The sequence below is a fragment of the Gobio gobio genome (assembly GCF_949357685.1).
Source record: "Gobio gobio genome assembly, chromosome: 8".
Taxonomy (NCBI): Eukaryota; Metazoa; Chordata; class Actinopteri; order Cypriniformes; family Gobionidae; genus Gobio; species Gobio gobio.
The window spans coordinates 36,782,496-36,797,409 of NC_137114.1; the positions used below are offsets into that span (position 1 = coordinate 36,782,496).

The following is a 14,914-nucleotide window of genomic DNA, read 5'->3' on the forward strand; positions in this document are numbered from 1 at the left end:
GCCATTTTGGCTGTCGGCCATTTTGAATTTTGTCAAAAAATGCTATATTTTACAAATGCATTAGTATATTGTTACTAAACTCGGTATGTGACTTCCATGCTATGCCCTGAAGGTACTCAAAAAGTTTTAGGGCAGTGCCACCTTGTGGTCAAAAGATATAACAAACTTGACAAAAATGCTAATAACTTTTGATTAAATTAGCCTAGTATATTGAAACTGGTCATAATACATTCATTGGCTCATGCCGATTCAATTGCAACCTATGATGTCATTTTCGGTCATGATAATTTCCCCGCCATTTTTAATTTTCCAAAAAACCTACTTTTGCGAACTCGTCCTAGACGGTTTGTCCGATTTGCACAGAAATTGAACCATATCATCTTCAGACCATGCTGACAAAAAATCTTGCAAATCAAGTTGATTTGTCAAATCGTTTTTGAAAAACGCGCACACAAATTTTGCGTTGCGGTTGCAAAAACACTCATAAGCCTATATCTCCACAACGCTTTATCGTATTCAAACCAATCTTGGTATATGTCATCACAAGCATGACCTGAGGCAAAATGCAGCGTTTCGGCGCAGCGCCACCTACTGGTCCGGAGATACAAAAAATGGCTATTTTTGCTTATAACTTCTGAACTGTTTGTCCAAAAATCATGTCTTCCGCACCATGCTTTGAAGGTACTCAAAACGTTTTGGGGCAGTGCCACCTTGTGGTCAGAGGTTATAACAAAATTTACAAACATGCTAATAACTTTTGATTAAATTAGCCTAGTTTAATGAAACTGGTCATAATACAGTCATTGGCTCATGCCGAGAACAGAGATACTAATTTTGCCATATTTGGTCAAACATCCTGTCCTCAATGTTCTTATTTGATCAAAACCTACTTTTTCAAACTCATCCTAGACCGTTTGTCCAATTTCCACCAAAATCGAATCGTATCATCTTCAGACTGTGTCAACAAAAAGTTAGGGATTCTGCATCAATAGATGAAACCGTTTTTGTAAACCGCAGCGACGAAGTTGAGCCATTATGCCAAAATGACTCTTGAGGCTGTATCTCTGCAATGCTTTGACATATTGGCATCAAACTTTGCATGTGTCATTGTTCCCTTATTCTGACTACACCACATCAATTTCGTATCTGTGCCACCTATTGGTCAAAAGTGATAAACCATTAACTTATATTATCAGTGACTCAATATATGATATTTCAGCCATTTTGCCTAATCTTCTTAAACTGTATAATTGTTAATTGTTGCAGTTGGTCTGACACTCTCAGACTACAATGCATTTTCAGCCTTTTGCTTCAAATCATCTTAAAACGTGATTAATTGCTCATTGCTCCAGTTGATCTGACACTGCCAGCCATTTTGGCATGTCTTGTCTTCTTCTTTGCGCTTGGCCCCGGTATTGCTGCTTGCAGCTATATTTATTATTATTATTATTAATTATAATATTGTTGTTGCTGCTGTTGTTGTTGTTTTTTACATTTCTGTTCACTTCTGGTTACGATTATTGTTGTTCTGCAAATAATAATATATTGCATTTTATATAATATTGCATCCTATTTATATTAACTGCCAGCTTCACAATAATTTATAAATTTTTATTTCTCACTTTTTAAAAACTAGCTAGGCCTATTTATCTATCTATCTATCTATCTATCTATCTATCTATCTATCTATCTATCTATCTATCTATCTATCTATCTATCTATCTATCTATCTATCTATCTATCTATCTATCTATCTATCTATCTATCTATCTATCTATCTATCTATCTATCTATCTAATTATATAAATAACTGTATATTTAACTGTAAATAGTTATATGAATAATAATAATAAATAATAATAATAAACATTTATTTGTATAGGAATGGTCATACATGGAATGCAACTCAAAGTGCTTCACAGGCTTAAAAACAAATAATACAATTTCACACAACGTCAATATATATAAAATATTTGAAAACAACTTTAAAAGGTTCAAAAAGTAAAATAAAGAAATTGGCAATACAGTTTGACGCCAATATCAATATAAAATAGTGCTGTCAAATCGATTAATCGCATCCCAAATAAAAGTTTTTGTTTACATAATATATATGTGTGTACTGTGTATAATTATGATGTATAAATAAATACACACATAATTATGCAAGTATATATTTAGGAAAAATCTGTTCTATTTATAAATAAAATATTTATATTTTTATATGATCTAAATTATGTAAATATATATACAGAATATAAATGTAATTATGTAAATACAAACTTTATTTTGAATGTGATTAATCGATTTGACAGCACTAAAAATAATATTAAAAAAACATTAAAAAATAATAAAACAACTATAAGAGAATCAGAAGGTTACACAAAACAGACTTACACACAACTTCACACCATATTGTCATACTGATAAGCAACTTTAAAAAGATATGTCTTAACCCGTCTTTTTCCTCTTCATTTGGTAGACAATTACACATTTTTGGAGCATAGTGGCTAAAAGAAGTACCACCAGATCATTTATGATTTACTGTATAATGTGCCAGAAGTCTACCACTGGAGGATCTTAACCCCCTCGAGTCGACCATCGCGCCCATACGATCAACTCGCTTTTTTTAATATCAGTGCAAAAGAGACTCTGTCGATCTTGGTCTTATCGTCAGGTGTTTTACATCATTCAAAAAGTTTAAGTTTCTTCTTTTATTTGTGCACACTCACAACAAAAACAAAACTTTGTGCTTTTTGCAAAATAAAGAAAACAAACATGATGCACATTCTGTCATCTCTCAGCCCGTGAAGTTCATTCTGAAATGCGTTTGAAAATGAACTGAAACTCAGCGAATATTTGTTACACAGGCATGAGGAATGTCTACATAATGTTTGGAATGTCTACTTTTAAATGAGTTAAGTCAAATAAAAAACAAATATTCTCAGTTTATGTAATCCGTTTGAAACCAAGGAGAGGTACAGTCTTTCCCATCTCACTTCATTATCTCTAATGGGCTACGATTAGGGACGCATCTCGACAGACAGTCTGAAATGTATAAAGGTGTCAGATTATGCAATGTTTTATAAACCAATATGCTCTCTCTTTTTTTATTTAATTAGGACTCTGGCTTCTGCATTTTGTATCAATTGTACCTTCACTATAGAACAAGGCAAGCCGGGATGTTTACATAGCATTACAGAGAGAAGATAAAAGCATGAATGAGTTTTTTACCATCATCCAAAGATAAAAAAGGACCGATCTTGGCAATATTTCTCAGATGATACAAGCATGTTTTTGTCAATTTATGTTTTGGGCCCACAATAAGAATTTCCGTTTTGGAAAATGCTGGACAGACAGTCAGACAACCTCTCTAATACAACAATGTGTCTTTGAACTCAACTGAAATGTATAATTGTATATCATCAGCATAAAAAATTATAATTCATGTCATATTTCTAAATTATGCTACCCAAAGGGAGCATGTATAATGAAAATAAAACTGGCCCAAGAATTGATCCTTGTGGAACACCATGTAATATTTCATATGTCTTTGAAATACAGTCACCTATATTAGCAAAAAATTTCCTTTCTTTAATATGTTTTGAACCAATTTAAAAAACCTACAAGCTTTTCCAGTATGCTTAGCATAATACATTGATCAACCGTGTCCAATTACATTTATCCATATTTAATCTCCGATCATTTACCTTTAATAACGCTGTTTCCGTATTTGACCTTGTCTGAAACCTGACTGATATTATATTCATCTAAAAATTAAGCTGTTACTCAAAAATCTTACTCAAAAATTAAATGTTAGAAATAGTTTTTTTGTTATTTGTTTATCCCTGTTTCCGTGGTTGAGAACCATGCCATTTATCTTCTCTTCTCTTTTTATTTAAAAAAACATGAAATTGACTCATTTTTTGCAATTTATTTTAATAAATGTCCCTGATCTTATTGTGCAAAACTCTTCAGTGCACATTATTCGGGGGCAAAGAGGTTATTGAAATCTTTTTTCAAAATGCAATAACCTTCTCTGCCTTTCACAATCTTTCTTCTGTGGTGTTCTTTTGTACACTTTTGGCAAGGCAAAGTAATATTAACCAGTTTTAAACAGTACATTATTTCCCCCTAATATTCTTTAACTGAAAAACTATGACTCTTTATGTAAAGAATTTCAATAATTCTTCAATACAAGTTTAGCTCTATTAACAGCATTTGTGGCATGCTGTCAATTAGCACAGAGAATAATTTCAAAATGAATGCACTTATAATGGAAATCTATGGGGCAATCCAGATGTTCAGCAAGTTTTAGCACCTGAACTTGCTTGAATTTTCAAGCTGTCTGTCCGCTTTTTGAGGTGTATTCCTCAAAACCTAAAACACAAAAGCATGAAATAGATTTCCAGTTTTCCACAAAATGTGTCTTCATTATTCTTTTATGCTCTCTGTCAAAGATATTTCTTATTCCGGTCATGAGTCTAGGCAATTACGTTTTTTAATATTTAATTTAGTCAGTGTAGCACAGACGGAGTAAAATTGTGTGTGTGCACGATTGGTGTTGTTTGAAACATTTTTTGATGGAATACATTATTAATATTTTGAAATGGATAAATAATTCTGCCTGGAATTGTTGATGTGGTGGCTCATCGGTTTTGCCGCGTGTGTTTATATGGGACAAATGTGTGTCGTTGTCTCGGAGGAGCTCAAAGCAATCAGTGCTTGCAGTGCTGCTCTGCTTTCTGACAAGCTGAAGAACTTGAAAGTGGACAACCTGTTCACATCTAGAATACTTCAGAGTGGACACCATGAAGATGCTGGCTTGCTTTGAGTAAATGTTCAAGTTCATTTATCCCTTTAAAACCCCCTTGTGTAAGCATTTTGATAACTAGATGGACTCATGGGTTTATCTGATCCCTCAATTGATACTTTGTCCCTTATAATCGTATTAAAGGGATAGTGGAAAATTGATGAAAATGTCATGAAAATTACCCCATGATTTACTCACCCTCAAGCTAACCTTGGTGTATATGACATTCTTCCTTCTGAAGCGAATCGATGCATTTGTGTTAGAAAAATATCCATATTTAACACACTATAAAGTAAAATATCTAGCTTAAGCCAGACCACTATCTGTATTCAACTTACAAAAAAAAATGTGATGTATGACGCCGGACATAGCGTAAGCATTTTGAACTTGGAGAGGCGTTACACTTTTTTCGTAAGTTGAACACGGAAGGCGGTCTGCCGGAGGCTAGATATTTTACTTTATTAAGTTTTGAATAGGGATATTTGTCTTACTCAAACCCATCGGCCTTCAGAAGGCCTTTATTCCCCCCGGAGCCGTGTGGCTTACTTTTATAATGGATGCAATTTTCTGGGCTTCAAATTTTGGGCTCCCATTCACAGCCATTACAAGAGCCAGGACATTTTTTAATATAACTCCGATTGTATTTGTCTGAAAGAAAAATGTAATATACACCTAGGATGGCTTTGGGGTGAGTAAATCATGGGGTAATTTTCCTTTTTGGGTGAACTAGAGAAGAAGAGCACATTTTACTGTAATGTCAATGATTTATTTTCTCCTTCTCGTAAGTTCTGTCTCCAGTATCTCCTCTTTGGTTCCTTAACACACTCTGCTCCAGATACAAGATCAAACTGGACTCGGATGAAATCCAGTATGGAGGCCATGGCAGACTGGACCACAACACTGATTTCTTCACTGAGCCATTGGAATTCTGCGATCGGCCCAACTCTATGATGGTATGCGCACAATGCTATTTGTTAGCATAAACCATACGCCATTCAGAATCAGTTTTTCTTTGCTGATTGTAGAGAGAAATGTGTGTAATGTGTGTATCCTCAATACCACAGAAAAATTTTTATTATATGAACAAGTCAAAACATTTGTAGCCTTTACACATTTCTCATTAAGTAAACATTGCCCAAGTAATTAAAAACAAGTCAACACATTTTTCATTTAATTACCCAAGATTAAATAAACACATTACAAACACTACATCAAATTAAAACTGAACAAAGCTTCAAATGAAGCAAACAGCGTTGTTCATGTATCTAACTGCAGTACAGCATCAGGTATGCAAGCAAATATTCAGAAATTAAATGTTAATCAACTACTTAAATAATTGGCATAGTCTTCAATACATGATTATTTGAATACTGATCGGATGCTGTTGGACCCACGTGAAAAAGTCCTACTATTAAATATATTAAAAATATACTTGAAATTCAAGTAGTATGTTTATAATACATTTTACATTTGTATTCCCAACATAAAAATATAAAAATATATTGAATTGCATTTTAATATATTTATAAAAAGTATACTATAAGTACTTTGGTTATAAATATATGGTTGATTACACTTTAAAAAAATATGCTAAACACAAGCGTACTTTTAATATATTTCTAAAAAAGTATACTAGAAATACATTTGGTGATAAACATATGCTTAAGTACACTTTTAAGAAAAATGCTAAACACAAGCGTACTTTTAGTGTATTTATATATGCAATATATTTGTGCAATATATAATACATATATAATGCAATATATATTACATTTTTATGTATTTATCAGCTACTTCTCTCTGTTAACCCTTAAATGCATACCTCAGGTTTTTAGCGTCCCGGGACATCATTCACTACCCTCCTCCTCATTAATTTTTTTATTTAATATTTTCAAAAGTTACATATTTTTAAAAACATTTAACAATTAAAATGTACCAAATTATAATGCATTATAAACATTTATCAACTATTATTAGTTAGACTGAGAAGCAGGTCTATAATTAAAATGAGCCATACCGTTTTCTTTTTTCTTCTTCTTAATACTGTAGTTTGAATAATTTGAAATACACAATGGACATTTACACCAATGGTTCTCATCTAGGGCCCCGGGGGCCTCACAAAAGTTCTATGGGGCCTTAAGATGACTTAAAATTATTTAAAATAAGACAAAGAATGTTTCTGATCTCTGATTTTCTGAACTCGCAACATATGTCTTGAAAAACCTGGATATATACGATCTTAAAAGTATGATTTCTAGACCTGGAAAGCTTATATAAATAATAACACACATTCTATTTTAATGCCAAGCTGCAAAATATTTTATGGGGTAGAAATTGTAATGGTTTTTTTAATAGTTATTTAGTCAATTCTGAACAACTGGAAAAGTCATGGGGCCTTTGAATATTGTTGCAGCCTTGGAATCAAAAAGGTTAAATCACAATGTCTAATGCACAGGAACAATATGATTTGAGACATACAATTTCATAAGAGACACAAATATCCCGGAAAGACAAGCATTTTCACAAAGAGCATTTGACCGTTTACACTAGTAACCGAATGACACACATGAGACATCTGAAAAAAGAAAGACATCCTTATTCGATATACCATAGCTTTGAGAATTTCTTGTTTCATTTTCCCTGCATTAGAATGCAAAACTTCTCCTGACAAGTGTTTGAAGACTGAAAGAGCTTTCATTGAAGCTCAAGGCAAGAGTTTGTGATTGAACTAGAGCAATGTACAACATTTTCAACCATGCATTACTAGAGTAATGCATGTAAACATCTCAAACCATGCAGTCGCTATGTAATGTTCCTGGTATTTAAGCTCCTTTAATGTATTAGGCGCTTTATCAGAGCAGTAATAAGTGCAACACTATCTGCAGTAGTTCAGTTGATCTAGCAAGTCACGTGTCTCCATCAGATAAGTTCTTCTATCTCTTGGGTTCCAGCTGTCATATTGTGTATTCTCTTTCCAGAGGCCTTATTGAAATTAAATGCATGGTGTGAAATTTAAAACCCCTGTTTCAGGCTGTAGCACGTGATGCAAGTCTTCATCCCTCCCTCGCTTCTGAGCACCCCTCCAGTTTTCTCCTCTTTTCTTTGTCGTCCCCCTCGTCTCCTTACCTAAGGGCCTGCTGACGATTTAATAAGATCCATAAAAATTCAAAAGCAAACTTTCCGTTTTGCTGACTTGTCCTGTTGTCAACATAATTTTGTAATTGTTAAGCAGAGCGTGTGGACCAATCTTGAGCTTGTAGGTAAAAGGTGTCAAATTAAAGATGTGCATAACTGATGTTTGTTTTCTTAGTTGTGTGACAGCTTGGGACCAAATTAATGGACTTATTTCATGAATATGATAAATTCACCCTCATCTTGTTGACTTATTTTTTTCTTTGGAGCACAAAAGGCGATTTTTTGAAGACTGTTCACACTGCTCTTTTCCCTACAGTGAACAGAAAGATCACAAAAAATGTAACTGGATGACTGGATCTAAAACCTTCAGATGACACACAGTTCATCTCTCCGTCTCTGTAAATGACCGAAACCACACGTGAAAACCCGGAACACACGGTAGACGCGTGTTTGTGCAGTGCAGACCGGCTCTCTTTCACTGTATGACGTGACAGACAACTAGCTGTCCGTTTCCGTTCACAATCCGAGATTGCAGTTGTTGAACATTTTAAGGGTCTGAGTTTGGTTTAACGGCCCGAGGTGTGTAAGAGTGTATGTATATTTTTTTCTGCACAACAAAAATTTAATCTATAATGACGGAATAAGTGCAATTCCCCTTTTTTCCACAAGGTGGCAATGTCTGATACACAATGATGAAGTGACGTTTCACTCATAGTTACCGCAGACAGAAAATGAAAAGATAACTGCAAAACTTGAAATGGCTCAGGGATTTACTACAGAGCAAGTACTGAACACAATCAAATATTAGTGTCACTGTCACTTGATGGTGGATCTGGTGAAGAAACTGTCAGTGATCAAAATATTGATTTTGAAGATGTTGAAAATTATAGTTTTGAGAATATGTTTGAGATCGCAAATATCAGCCAGATGCTGAATGTACTGGGAAATGAGCTCTGACGAGGACCGTGATGATGGCATGAAACATCTGCTCAAACTGAACCCTTCCAAACTCCAAAAGATAACCAAATATATTTTATATTATTCATCTGTCTTTGTTACACAAATATCAGGAGAGATTTTATATTATCGCGACAGGTACAGATCCATCCGATATATAGATATAGATCCGGGTCGCTAAAGACACGAATATGTAAGAATGATTGGCGAAACAGTCATGCTTTTAAGGGATAATGTCTATAGCCCCTTTCACACAGCACTCCCAGTAAATTTGACAGCATTTTTTGACGTCTGAGTGATAAAGGGATCAAACAGAATGCGTTTTTGCTCTTAAAAACACAAGACACACATAATGGTATCCAACTGCAGAGCCGCAGCGCTGATGCATGGAAAAGAAGGCCTCGAGCGCTACACGTTGAAAAAGCTGCGAGACATGGCGCAAAGGTCAATAATGTCCATCTAGCACACATTTACATAGAAAAACTATTAAGGGCCAGATTTACTAACAGCTTGTGTTAGCGCAAACCATCTTTTGCCGTTAAAAAACTACTGTCAGGATTTACTAAAGAATAAATAAAAAATGAGTGCTGAAAAGGTGTGGACAGAGTTATTGCATATACATTTGAAGGAGTTTCCCTTTCAGACGCAGAATTTAGGAGAGTATTTAAATCAATAATGCAAAGTGATTTACTAAGGTTTACCCTCGTCAATTTACTGGTATTTGCGGCATTATTTACTATGCTAATTTGCGCTGCTCTTGGTAGATTGCGTTGGTCATTATGGAAATGATTCGGCTGCGTCTGTTCTTTAATTTGCGCGTCGTCAGTAGATCACGCACAGAACTTTCCACTCCCATCTGTGCTTTTTGGGAATGGTGCTCTCGTGCTAATTTGCCCTGTTTTGTAAATCTGGCTGTAAACAGTAATCATGTCATCTCCATAATAACTTTATGATTGTCCCAAAGCAGCCTTCTTACGTCAGTGCGTTCGGCACACGTACATGTTCATACCGTGCTCATTACCAGAATCGATTTACCAGTATTTTTGAAAAGGTCATGTTCACACATGATCTCTCACCGGTAATTTACCGGTAAAGACTGTATGTATATCCTCCTGGGACCCACGAATAGACTTTTGTCCACTGTAGTGGACATTATATTTGAGTGAATTTCTCTGACATCATACATGTCGCCACCCTGGAATTATAAGGTTCTATCTGCATTCTGACTGGTTTGGAGATATTGAGCTTTAAAGTTTTTAGCATTCCATTTGACTGTGTAGAAATAACCTTTTTATTTTCTAAATAAAAAGTTCCAAAAAACTTAAAAACTTAAAAAACAACATCACATAATGTAAATAAGTTGTCACAGAATAAGAATATGTGAATAACTCAATTTTGACAACAATGTCAGATAGAACCTTATAATTCCAAGGGGACGATGTCACAGCACATTTGGGGCTTTGCAGAGATACCAAATGTTTGGAGGTTTCACCAGGACAACAACTTCTTCTTGGTCTTTAAAAACGGCTGACATTAATGTTTAGCACTCTTATGGAAATATGATAATATTTTTAATTACTATTTAAATCAGATTAATTTGTTATAAATCAACATCTCAGGAAAATGTTATGGGGTTTCTAATCAAAATATGACTTTCTGTTACAAAACAGGCCATTGATTTCATAAATGTCCACTGTAGTGAACGTCAGGACTTAAATCATGTTTATCAGGCATTCTGGAGACAACAAGTGAATAGGGAAAGAATTTACACATCAATATTCCTATGAAATATTAGATATTATTATGAAAATGTTGCCAATTATTACTCCCATTATTACACTTCTTTTTCATTAAATGTTGCACCAAGAACACATTAATATGCAAATTAGATGCAGTGTATACATTGTATTGGATGGGAAAATCCAAGTGTGGCCATTTTTTCCACATATTGCATAAAGTAAAATTGTATATCAATGCATTTCGCTATATCTTTCATAGCATATTTCAGAATCATCTTTAAACAAAGTTTTTTTGAAAAAATCCTGAAACCTAAAAATTGATTGGTGAATTCAAAATAAATCCCATTGTTTTTGCCTATACATGCAATTTCATGTCATTTTATTTCCCGGTGTCAAATACAGAGGACATATCATAACATATGAATAAAATATAATTTTTCATTTGTTTCTTATGCTCTAAACAATGTAATGACAAAATGAAAATGAAAAAATACTAAATTCAAAATACTTTTTTTTCTGGGTCCCAGGAGGATATAATATATCTCAATGATACTAAAATAACACTGGTTATGAATGAGTCACTGAATCATCTACTCTACTATTTCATTAAGTGAGTCGACCAAATCAGGTCTCATTATTATTTGTAATTTATATCTATTTAAAAGAAATGTTTAAGCACAATACATCAATACTCGTTCACAAACGAGATGTTCATGTGCCGCTCTAATTCAGTTTCAAAACTCTGACTCATTCAGTGAAAGGGTGTGTTCGTTCAGTTGAAATCAAGCCACATGTGAGTCTCAAATGACTTAAGCAAGCAGTCGTCATGTGCAATCTGATAGAGTAGTAGGTGATCCGATACTGTAACAGGCATCTATAAAATCTGCATTATTTATCAACTGTATTATTTTCATGCTATTAATTGTGCAGAATCTACTCTGGAAAACCTCAGGGGTTGAGGAGATCTCAAGGCCTTTGACTGGAAATAGCAGCGAAACTCTAAGCTAAAAATAATGTACTTGGTGATTTATTGAATAATTTCTATCCACTGTGAGTTTTAAGGATCCGTGCTGGAGATTTACTTATTAGTTCTGCTTACCTATTGTAGAAAATCTAGTTGTGTAATATGTTTACCCTCCTCATTGCATATGAATATGAATGTTCATATGTTGCGGTTCTGAAGTTGAATAGATATGACCTGAACCCTGTGAAATTGATAGTGATACATTAGTCTGAATATATTGATCCTTTTAATGCACACCCAGAGCTCTGCACCATAGAATCAGCAGTTTATGGTTTTATTTGATTTGTAGCGGCTAAAGATACAGCAAGAATAGCCTAATTTTATGAAATAAAGAGTTAAGGTGATGATACAGTACACAGGGCAACTTTTTGAGTAGTGTTGCCGTCAAGGTGAGACACAGGGCCCACGACCAATCTAAAGTATTCACATAGAAATGTGAATTCCCAATGGGAAAGTTTTCCAAGCAACATTGCTCAAAAGGTTGCCCTGTGTATCATCACCTTTAGGCAGTCACATTCACACTGCAACAGTATACGGTTGTCAGTCCTGTATTTGCACACAAACGCGTGTCTACCGTGTGTTCCCGGTTTTCATGTGTGGTTTTGGTAACTTACAGCGACGGAGAGATGAGCTGTGTGTCATCTGAAGGTTTTCGATCCAGTCACTGTTCTCCACCGGAGCTGCTCCTGTCAGTTTTGTGTTCTACACACGACTCAAAAGCTTCGCTCTCCACCCAGATATAAACGCTGCTTTTGGTTAATGAAGATTTGACAGCTGAACTAGCTGCTCTTTTTTTTCCTTCATGTCAAAAGTGATGAGACTTTTCAGTTTTTTTCGACACCACCATCTTTGATATCACTTTAGTTACTGTCGCTATGGTAAGAGAATAAGGGCTTGACCCCCGTTGCGCACTCATACAGACAGCATTCGAGTGTGAACAGGACATTTCGAGACTCACACCTGTAAGTAAAGGCGTTTGTCAATCCCAAAAGCTGACAGTTTGAACGTTCACTCTTAAAAATAAAGGCTTCACAGCGTTGCCATAGAAAAAACATTTTTGGAAAGAACCTCTCAGTGAACATTTCCTAGTTGAACCTTGTTTTTCTTAGTGAGAAGAACTTTTAAAAATCTAATGATCCTTTTTTTCACTATAAAGAACCTTTTGTGGAATGGAAATGTTCCATGGACGTTAAAGGTTCTTCATGGAACCAAAGGTGCCAATGAAGAACCTTTATTTTTAAGAGTGATGCGCACAAGCCCTTGGGTCCTGTAGATCTTAATGGTGCTTCTGATTAGTAGTTGTTCAGAGTTGTTAGATTTTTAAAGTATGCATTTTGCAGCACAACCCACTTTCACCCTCATCTAAAGTACATTGAGTTCTTCCCAAGACTTTCTGCTCCCTGTGCAAAACCTCCTCTTTTATCTCCTCTGGAAGCCCCAGCTGCATTAAGACAGCCTTCATCAATTAAACCCCTAAAATTACACATTCTCTTTTTTCTTTCTTTGCAGCACTTTATTAATTCAGAAGCCCCTATGTATCGCTTCCCACCCATTTCCTGCCAAACGCAAAGTTTATTTTAACAAGTGTGTGACCAGTAGCGTTCCCAGCAGGGAATAAAGCGAGACTCGCACAGACAACAGAGCGGTATTTGCCATAGATTTCGCTCTGATATTTGTCTTTTCTGCAGCTCCGAGCTGACACACCTGCAAAAGATAGAAATTAATCATTGTGTTTGTTGGCAGGTGCCACAGTAAGGGCCCTTTCTGCTCAATTTTTCTCCATGATTTATTTAAGGGCCGCAGCTTCAAAGTCGACGACAGCGTGCGTAAACTTTGTCTCCCTCTTTCCTGTTTCTTCTCTTTAATGGGTCCATCAGCTCACCACCTCCGTTTCCATGAGTGACAATAAACTCATTTGCTGTCTGAAGGCGTTGCAAAGGCTGACACACCGCGCTCTTAAAGCGACGCATTCGGCAGAATCAGGTATGCAGCAGGCTGACTGCGGAGGCGCGAGCAGCAAACGAGTGGAAAATTCTACCCTTTCACTTTGCAATGATGAACAAACATGAATTCCTTGCCCCAAGCATCCATTTGGTATGAGCGTCGTCTGCGCTTTTACGTCTGTTTCCTAAAGTTTTGCATATGAAATGGATTGTTTGAATTCCAATGATATTCATGAGACACTAATTACGAAATGCCTGTGAATCATCCCTTTTGAGGTTTTCCGGAGCTAACAAGACTGCTTAGGTCTCTCCTCCATCAGAAACATGAAATTCACTAAATTAGAATATGAATAGGGTCCAGCAGTGAACTTTCTAGTTGTTCAACACATCTCTATGCATGTAATAGATTGTATAGTTTGCAGTTTTTCATTATTTATTATCATTTAAATAAACCATAAAAAGTTTTCTTAGAGTTCTTAGAGCTCTTAGAGTTGGTCTTTGAAGAAAACACCCACAATCTCCCGACAGAGTTTTTAGTGTTTATAAAAATGATTTTGAACTGAGATTTTATTAGTGAACTACATTTTACATTTTGTAAAGGGATAGTTCGCCTAAAAAATAAAAATTCTCTCATAATTTATTTACCCTCATGCCATCCCTGATGTACAGTTGATGACTTTCTTTTTTCAGATTATTAAAATTATTTTAGGAAAATAATCCATCGCTTTGAGTCCATATAATGCAAATGAATGGCTGCCGCTCGGTTGACGCTTGAAAAACCCATAGACTGCATATAAATATGGACGTAGTGTCCGTGACGTCACCCATAGGATTCTGAAGAGCAGTTTTGAAGCATAAAGTAGGGTCTAGCTGGCCGTTGACATCTTGGCACGTCACTCCCGGATAACAGAAAATGGGCAAAGAGGCAGGACGTGGGTGAGGCTGAGGTGACGTGATGAATAACAGACAGCAGACAAACAGCAATCCACCTGTCACTCAAGTGGCCACGCCCTTAATTATGCAGAACTTTAAGGCTTTATATAATGTAAACAAATGAGTTATAAAAACAAATTCACCCCCTCACAGTTTTCATTAAGGGCAAAATTAGCCGTATAGACCAAAACCACACAATTTGTACCAGGCTGTAAACATGTTTGTTTCTGCTGTAAAGTTGGGCATTTTAACATGGGGCTCAATGAGATTCTGCTCCCTTCTGGAGCCTGTCCCTAGCGGCTAGTCGATGAATTGCAGTTTAAGTCACTTCCGTATTGGCTTCTAGAGAAACTGGGGGAGGTTGCCGCTTGGA

The 14,914-nt window shown here is 35.5% G+C and overlaps 1 protein-coding gene across 1 annotated transcript in view; it reads left to right on the forward strand.

The window, feature by feature from the left end:
- Window positions 1–14,914, forward strand: part of gbe1b (glucan (1,4-alpha-), branching enzyme 1b) — a 203,341-nt gene that overhangs the window by 169,457 nt on the left and 18,970 nt on the right. Inside the window, exon 15 of the mRNA XM_079823996.1 lies at window positions 5,646–5,763. Coding sequence (XP_079680122.1) covers window positions 5,646–5,763 — 118 coding nt within the window. The remainder of the gene's footprint in view (window positions 1–5,645; window positions 5,764–14,914) is intronic.